The sequence below is a fragment of the Pseudoliparis swirei genome, chromosome 7 (assembly GCF_029220125.1).
Source record: "Pseudoliparis swirei isolate HS2019 ecotype Mariana Trench chromosome 7, NWPU_hadal_v1, whole genome shotgun sequence".
NCBI lineage: Eukaryota > Metazoa > Chordata > Actinopteri > Perciformes > Liparidae > Pseudoliparis > Pseudoliparis swirei.
This window is the reverse complement of record NC_079394.1, coordinates 1,504,994-1,514,822: the sequence shown is the minus strand read 5'-3', so window position 1 is coordinate 1,514,822 and position 9,829 is coordinate 1,504,994. Positions and strand designations below refer to the sequence as shown.

General features: G+C 41.6%; 1 protein-coding gene across 2 annotated transcripts in view; it reads right to left on the bottom strand.

Annotated features, from left to right (window-relative positions):
* homer1b (homer scaffold protein 1b) overlaps window positions 1-9,829 on the bottom strand; it is a 28,722-nt gene that overhangs the window by 6,165 nt on the left and 12,728 nt on the right. For both annotated transcript variants that reach the window (XM_056418465.1, XM_056418464.1), the window contains one exon: window positions 7,156-7,304. In XM_056418465.1, the coding sequence (XP_056274440.1) occupies window positions 7,156-7,304 (149 nt within the window). The remainder of the gene's footprint in view (window positions 1-7,155; window positions 7,305-9,829) is intronic.

Sequence of the window (9,829 nt, the reverse complement as noted above, 5' to 3'; positions counted from 1 at the left end):
CTGCAGTGGGCACTCAGATTGGAGGTCACACGTCCTGGCCTGGAGCTGTAGGTAGCTGTGAAAGCAGCGGCCGGCCACATGAGTTGTAATCTGAGATTATCATCGGACTGGCTGGAGCCTAATCTTGTCCAGCTACTCACAGAGGAGACGATGAGATGAGCGATACGGGAACAGTGATCGAATTACAGGAAGGAGAGGCATGTGTGGGAGAAGGAGGCTGCACATGGTCTCGCGAGTCGATAGTTTGGAGTTGTCGTGTAATTTATATTTACAAACTCAACTTTCTGGAGGGAAACTTCTTCCGCTGCACATCTCCCCTTGTAAACGTGAGCATTGCAGGCATTCATTTAAGGTTCCCCGTCTCTCACATAGTTAGATCCCATCTGCCTGATGGACCGTGGAGGTCTGGATGGTGGAATATGACTACTACCAACTACGCCATGGCCCTGCTGAGACTCCGCCCACTCCTCCTCTCTACCTCCACCTGATGGACCGTGGAGGTCTGGATGGTGGAATATGCCGACTACCAACTCTTCATCCACTCTGTCATCTTCATTGTGTTGTTCCTGTGTTTTAATGTGTGTGTAATGATTCCTTCTGGTCACATGACATCTATGACACCTGTCCATCCTGGAGAGGGATCCTCCTCTGTTCTCTCCTCAAGGGTTCTGACCTTTTACCCTGAAGGGTTGTTTGGGAGTTGTTCCTGATCCCATGTGAGGTCAAAGGTCAAAGGTCAGGGATGTCTATGTGTACAGATTGTAAAGCACTCTGAGGGGAATTTGTAATTTGTGAAAATGGGCTCTACAAATAAACTGAATTGAACTGAATAATGTCTGACTCGGGCAGGAGATTGTAAGAGAGACCTAAACCTCGTTGAGTACCAACATCGAGTCGAGTACCTTTGAAACGAAGCTCCTCCTCCCACACACTTCAAAGTCATTCTTCCCAGCGGTGGAAACAGATGCGCAGAACAACTCACACTGCAGCAGTACTCCACTCCGGCATCACACCTCCTCTAAACTAAGTTTAAAAGAGAGAGCACCCGGTTCTAAGTCACGCAGGACTCCCACGGTGCATTCGCTTCTTACACAACATCCACCCCCTCCGCGAGTGCAAGTGTGTCTGTGTGTGTGACGCATAGGAGGGAGACCACGCTTCATCCTACACATGCACATATCAACTGACACACACACACACACACACACACGTGGAGCGAGGCTGTCACCACGGCACGCAGCCCCGCCAATGTATAAACCCCACACAGCAGCTCGCAGAGCAGGAGAGCAGGCGAGACGTCAAGACGTGAAGATGGAGACGGACGGAGAAAGCAAGCGAGAGCGACAGAGGGAGAATCGGAGGAGAGAAACGAGTGCAAGACGTTTTGACACTGGTGTTTGTCTTCATGAAACGAGTCTGGCTGAGAGGTCTCAGGGGAGACCTGAGCACACTTCTGGCTGAAGTGTGTGAGAAACACGGTGGGTAAGTTAGCTGCTCCTGTGGAAATGAACTGCTGATTGTGACGATGATGTGATTATTTACACAATATAAATGCCTTATAATGAGGATTTGATTTGCTAATTATATGTTCTAGTTGCTGTTCATTATATCAACGTGTTATCCTTTCCCCTCTCGTCATTCAAGAGCCTATTGTGATGTTAAACTGTCGAAGCAATTATTTCCTTGCATCAGCTCGATGCAATTTTGCAATGTTTTTTAATTCTATAATAAAAGCTATTATAGTCGCAGACTCTCTGGGAGAGAAGATTGTTTCTGTCCAACAGATTCAGCATCATCTGTTTGCACCTGTTGGTGAGAGCGGTATGATGTCATGACGAGAAACAGCACTGGAGCAGATTGTGTGGGTTGTCAGGTTACTTTGGTATTTCATTTAGTTCAAACATGTTTCACATTTAATTATTCATTTTTGTAATTGAATCCAGAATGCATTTTGTGGTTTGAACATGTACACACTGCCAATAAGCCGTGACTCCTGAATAAAACATCGACGCTCTGTGTGGTGCTTTACTCCTTCACAATGTTGAGAATACTTCTCCTCCCAGGCTCAATAAAGATAAAAAAAACATAAACCTGAAGGTTTTTCTACAGCCCTCTGGTGTCTTTGCCGCGTCCTGACCGCTGTGCATCGTCAGGTAGGTTCTCCCGCTCTCAGAGCACGTCGAGAAGCGGGGAGCCAGAGCGGTTGCCATGGCAGCACTGGAAGGAACGGAGGCGCGTGGAGCACCCTGACGTATGACATCGCACCGCCTCCGTTCCCACAAGCTTACCGCAAACCCACCGACAGAGGCCTACATCCTCCGACGCCAGGAGAGAGTTCACAGACCGCCGCAACCAAAGGTCTTCCAATATTCAGAAAACCATTCACAAAGACTCCAGAGCAGAACCGCCACACACACCGACATGCGGCGATATTAACCCTCCTGTTACCTTTATTAACCCTCCTGTTACCTTTATATTTCCTGACATATTTTACCCTTGTGGTCAATTTGACCCCAGCAATTAAAACCTCCAGAAAATTATTAGAATTAATATTGTTTTCCAAGTTTAAGTGTAAGGTACTTTATGTTTGTTTGTTGACTACCTAAATAGCCCTTTAAATATATAAAAAAGTTGATATTTCTTATATGTTTGACACAGTGAAAAACAGCCTGGGGTCAAATTGACCCGAAACATTAAACATTGAATGGGGTCAAATTGACCCTAAGGTAACAGGAGGGTTAAGAACCTCTCGCAGTCCTGCACACGGCTGTATGCCATTCTCCTCCCGTCCTGTGCCCAATGCACCCACCCACACGCACACACCCACACACACACACACACACACACACACACACACACACACACACACACACACACACACACACACACACACACACACACACACACACACACACACACACACACACACACACACACACACACACACCGGCCTACACAGCAACACTGAGCAGCAGAGTGGTGCAGATGTTATGGATACAAGTCGTCCTCGAGTTCCAGACACTTTGCAAAGAGACAAACCGAAAAGGTCTGGAAGGTCTGATGCAAAGAGACAGTTGTGGGTCTGAACACTCAGTAAGTACAGGTAAACACGTTAAAAATACATTCCAACCATTTTAATTCTTTTCTTTTCACGATAAAATAAACTATAAGCTTATACAGCGTCAAACAAATTGACAGAAAATACATTTTAGCTGCAGATTAAGGCTCATAAAAGGCTGAAGGAGCTGCAGTGTGAGGTGATAGGCATGTGAGATGATGTGACAATATAATAATAATAATAATAATAATAATAATAATAATAATAATAATAATAATAATAAATATATATCCTTTATTGATCCCATTATTGGGGATATTCTTCTCTGCATTTGACCCATCCTGAGTAGTGAAGGAGCAGTGGGCTGCAGTGAAGGGATCACCTCGGGCGGGGGTGTCAAACTCATCTTCACCGTGGGCCACATCAGCATCATGGCCGCTTCTTAACCCTTGTGTTGCCTGAGGGTCATTTTGACCCGAATCAATATTACACCCTCCCCCCGCCTTAGGATTAATTTGACCCCATTCAATGTTTAATGTCGGTGTTCTTTCGGTAGTCAACAAACAAACATAAAGTGCCTCACACTTAAACTTGGAAAACAATATTAATTCTAATAATTTTCTGGAGGTTTTAATTGCTGGCGTCAAATTGAACCCAAAGGGTAAAATATGTTAGTAAATACAAAGGTAACAGGAGGGTGAAACATTGAATCGGGTCAAAATGACCCAAAGGCGGGGGGAGGGTGTAATATTGATTCGGGTCAAAATGACCCTAAGGCAACACAAGGGTTAAAGGGCCGGTGTACCTGAAGCACTGTATAAACTACTCGCGAACATATAGTTAAATAACTCTCTTTGCATTTGATTATTGTTTATTCGAGAGTGGAAATATTGTACACAAGAACATTACTCTAATATTATAAAATAAATCTATTTAATTTGTATAACCTTCAAAATAAAAGCACGGGATATAAAGGCGATCATATGTCTTTCAAGCCGTCAGGGGCCGCATGAAATGACGTGGTGGGCCTTGTGTTTGACACCTGTGACCTAGGGGTTCAGTGTCTTGCTCAAGGACACTTCAACATGCGACTATGGGGAGAGCGGGGGTCGAACCGGGGACCTCGTGGTTACAGATGTTAAATGTAAGACGAATGAATCACAGAGAGAACAGCAGCCAGAGGGCTTCGCATCAAGCCTCTCTGCATATGCCCCTGAGAAAATGTGAGACTGAGGTTTGCTCGCTCCACGCTCGGCATCGCGAATGCCGAGCGTGGAGCCGCTCTCCCACGCATGCAGCATTTATAGACATCAGCAGCAAGACTGCAGCAGGCGGTGGGTGTCCGCGCTACATTCTGCTCTCACTGCACACTCAGATCGGTGGAGCCGTACCGAGTTCAGATGAAGGCATTTCTAAGAATGTGCACTTGAGCTTGTTACGGCTTTAGAGCGTTCAACACGCTATTAAAATTAACTGTCGCATAAGAGCTCTACAATGATGGTTACAAAAAAAGAAAAGGTTTTAAGCCTCCTCTCAGACACCCATCTTTGAACAAAAAAGAATGATAGTACATTAAAGCGATTGATTGATATCTTTAATTAATACGAATCGCAGCCAGAGGAATAATGAAATGAGATTACAGAGATTTTACAAGTGACAATACCTCCGCGTACAGTCGACTACAGGTGACAGGAGATGAAAGGAACATTTCCTTTCCTGAGAAACTCTTCACTCACTCAAATGATTCAAACTCATAACCCGTGCCCTCCTGTTCACTTTATTTGTTCTCGTGTGTGTGCAGTTGGTGGATGTTTAGGTATCAGTGACTCATGTGCAGACTTTATACAATACACCCCTCTCTCTCGGTCGTGCTCTCTTTCCAGCTTCTGACACACACACACACACACACACACACACACACACACTCACCATCTGATTAGCTCTTTCTCTGCCTCCCACTACCCACAGCATGTTATATAAGTCTTACATAAACGCTTCATCAACACCTTTTTGGTGAACCACACAGCCACACCTCCTCAGAAAGCCATTATACAAATCAAAAATATGTACATGTCACTTTGACCGTATTATCTTACACAATCTCTTGTATATGAACCAGTATTGACAATCAAAAGGATTATGAATTACTCATTTCAATATTCAGTCTCCTGACCGGACACAAACACAGCAGGACTGTAAACAGTGTAAAAGTAGTGCTGCATGCAGAGAAGTGACACAGTCACATATTCCTTAATGCACTAAACAACATTAGTTTAAATATTTTAATTTGCATTTTAAAGATAGTATTGCATTGCAGTAGGCAAACATAAATAATATAATAAATAAATGTGATTTTTTTCTTCTTTTGTCAAGCATGCTCAGATTGGACACAATAATAACTTGAATAATTCCTCCCACCAGAGAAACACTTGAAGTAACTCATCTTGCGGGTCGTTGTGGAGCAACAGTGTGTGATTAGGAATGAAAGAATTCATTGCACCAATGTACGGTACAAAAGGCTGAAAAAGGGATTCAAAGAAGATGTATTTCTCTTGTAGGAGTCCAATTATGGAATAATGTAGAAATGGATGTAAGAATGGTGAACTCCTTTTTGGTTTTCAAGGAAATTATTTATAAAACAATTCTTGAGAGTTATAAATGTGATTGAAATGTATTTATATGGAAGATGTATGTGGAAGTATGTCTGTATGTATGTGTGTATGTGTATATATGTATACATATATATATACACTACCGTTCAAAAGTTTGGGGTCATCCAGACAATTTCATGTCTTCCATGAAAACTCACTTTTATTTATCAAATGAATTGAAAATTGAATAGAAAATATAGTCAAGACATTGACAAGGTTAGAAATAATGATTAATATTTGAAGTATTAATTTTGTTCTTCAAACTTCAAGCTCAAAGGAAGGCCAGTTGTATAGCTTATATCACCAGCATAACTGTTTTCAGCTGTGCTAACATAATTGCACAAGGGTTTTCTAATCATCCATTAGTCTTCTAAGGCGATTAGCAAACACAATGTACCATTAGAACACTGGAGTGATAGTTGATGGAAATGGGCCTCTATACACCTCTGGAGATATTTCATAAGAAACCAGACGTTTCCACCTAGAATAGTCATTTACCACATTAACAATGTATATTGTGTATTTTTGATTAATGTTATCTTTATTGAAAAAACAGTGCTTTACTTTGAAAAATAAAGACATTTCTAAGTGACCCCAAACTTTTGAACGGTAGTGTATATATATGTATGTATGTGCATACATATATGTATACACATATATATATATATATATATATATGTGTATTTGTATGTATGTATATATTTATATATATATATTGTTTTTCTTTTATTAATTTTTTTGTTATTTTTTCTTTATTTTATATTAATTTTCTGATTTATTTGATATTAATTTAGGAGAGGAAAATATTAGCATTTTTTGCTTCTACCTATACCTTTTCAGTCTTTCTGTTTTGTATATTACATAGAATAATATTGTATTTAATTTGATTTGATTAACTGAATAAAATCAAATACAAAAAAATACACACACGTTGCTCCTGACTGGAGTGACGGCGTGCTGGTGAACCTTATATGTTAGCACTTCGTAAACAAGCAGAGCGCCACGTGTTGTACAGAAGAGCCTCCCTGTTGCCGGCCTGCTTCCAGGCTCTTATCTCTGGAGAAATGTGACCCTGAACGTGTTTTGTTTTGCGTAGATGTTGCAGTAGTCAGGATTTGTAATGACATCCCTATCAGAAAGAGCAGACCCGACAAGTCTTATACTGCTCCCTGGAGAGGAAACACACGAGAGAGCAGCCGTGAATAGGAGGAGTTCACGACCATGCTGACATGCAACGTGACGCACGCAGATGAAAAGAAAGACATGGAAGAAGAGGGGTGAATACTCCTGTGCCTCAGACAGAAAATAAATCTTAATAATTGATGTATTTTCGTGTTCCGTGTGTAATCCATGTGAAATATGAGAGTGTACGGTCAGACTGTTACATCTATACTGTGGTAAACATGACAACACGGGACAGTGAACGCATCACCATGCGCATCGTACCTGTGTGCAAAGGCCAGTGCGTTCTGAGACGGCTCTGGGCGGCTGTCTGAGTTGGGAGGCGTGTCACAGATGTCATCCGTGCCGTTGATGCTTTCCATGGGCGGAGTCACAGGGGTCAAAGGTGACGAGAGCTCTCCTCCTGGAGACTCCTACATGGGGAACAAAGTTGTTCAGTTTTTACTGCCAAACACATCAATAATATTTTCAGTATTTTAATATTTTTTACATTTTTCAAATAGTAAGTTGTGATTAGATAGAGCACTCATCTAGGGATGCACCTTTCTGACTGCATCACACCCAATTCCACTACCTGGACTTTGGGTAGAGGCCGATACGAAGGAAAGCAGCAATCTGATAGCAGTATTTAATTAATAAGCTGTGTGCTTCACTGTGGGCAAGTGACTGGGATCATCCTCATTACGACATCTGGCTAACTTTGTAAAAAAACTAATAAATAGATATAAATGTCCTTGATATTTATAAAAAATAAGTGGAAATGCTAAATGTACCTGTGCTCAAACCACTTTAACACAACATGACAACATTCACACACATTCACACACTGATGGGCGGGGCTACGGGAGCAATGTGGGGTGTGTGTGTTGCCCAAAGACACATCGATTGTTTGTCACTGATACCCGAGTCAGCTATTTAATTTAGTTCCGGACCGATATCCAATATCGACTTCTGTGACTATTCACACAGATATCGATATTGTGAATATTGACTATTCACCGAAATCTGTGGCTATTTACACAAAATCATTGGGAAAACTCTTTAAAGGCTCAATAATTTCCATATATATAAATATCTGTATGATACTTTCTCATGTGAATAATAATAACTTGTAGTTATTAAAGCGAATGAGATCAGGAGAAGCTATTATATCTGCTAAATGTCTGGCTGCTAAATGAGAAGAACTGGACCGTATGTTGAGCACGAGCTGAGAAAGACAATCACTTGGCAGAAACTAACAACTATTCTCATCACTTATGAACCTGTCAATCATTTTTGTATTATTAATGAATTAATATTTACACACCAGAGCCCAAGATCACATCTTTAAATGTCTAATTTTGTCAGCCTAACAGCAAAAAAAAAAGCAGGAACTGGTATTTGAGAACAGAAACCAGTGAAAGTTTGGATTTATTCCCTTGATAAATTACTTTTATAATCATACAATTAATTTTCTATACATGTACGAGTTGTTTCATTAATAAATGATTTATACAATTTATAGAAACTACTAAGAATAAATAACGAGAACATAATAACCTATACGTTATGTTATGAAATGCGTAATAATGAACTTACTCTTAACAACGAGATGATAACGAGATCAACGGACACATCTCATTCGTTAATCCGCCTTAATGACAAATGATGCGTTCATGTATCTTAAGGTGGTTGAGGTCTCTCACGCCCATAAAGCGCCTGTAAGCGTCTTAGTGAACAGTCGCACATGCCTATAGGCCACTAAATAGCTCATAGTGCTGAGAAATTGCAGAATTACAGATTAATGCTTATCTTTATATCCCATACAACCACAGAATTATACGAGAGACAAATCATTTAGCTGCCGCTCGCACATAAAACAAAGCCATTAGGACTCAGGGCTCGGGCACGAGACAGTCGCACAATGGCACTGCCTGTCTGTCTCTAATGGACAAGAAGGAAGGGGAGATAAGAGAAAGATTATAGCCGAACAGTTTGCGTTCCACGTTGATTAGTACTCCATTTAATATCAGTTCCCAACGCACGGCCACCAGGTCGGGCCTATTGGGACCAGCATATGGCATTTAGCTCCGTGTTGTCTCCTCTTGTTTGTGTGGAATAATTCCTCTCATGTTTTGTAGTTTGTAGTTCCTGTTTCTAGTATTAAAGAGGATCTGTCGGTTAGAAACAAGGCTAGCTGGAGACCGAGGGCCACGTGTATCGCCTGAGCTCTATTAAAGTTAACAAAACAAATAAAATGAGGTGAATTATGTCTATATATATATATTTGATTATGCTTAAAGAAACAAAACATCCTGCATTACAACTTTACATTAACAGGTTTTCATTTACTTTTTTATTACAAAAACCGTTGGCCGTTTTGTTTGTGCGGCTATAATCCGCGAGTTGAGCTAGCACGTTAGCTGCTATTTGCTAACGGTGTCTTCTCTAATATTAATGTTCCCACCGCGTCATAAATGTTTTAACTTGCTGTCGTTTCTTTTGGTTCTGCCATATTTGTCCCAAACCTCTTTGATTCCTTTTGTTTTGCGGAGAATCTGCCTTGTTGAAGGCAGAAGTCCACCTAGTGGTGACCCTAAGTACTGCAAGTTTCAAGTTTCATGTGTGGGCCATATTCCTATATATTTTCTGAGGGCCAATAAAAAATGGGCCACGGGCCGCAGTTGGCCCGCGGGCCGGACTTTGGACAGCCCTGCTCTAATGGGAAGCACTAGGTATGGTGGCGTTTCCTGTGGGCCGCAGCATTAGCCGTAGCAGTGATAGCGCGCAGCACAGCAGGGGGCGGCTCCCCTACAGCCTCCATGACGAACAGACGAGGACCCCGAGCCCGCTGACAGCCTGTAGATTACAGAACGACGTTCTCTGGGGATTATCCTCGGAGACATGCTAATTTTATCGCATGTGCAGTTACACATGCCCTAAAACACTCAATTACTCT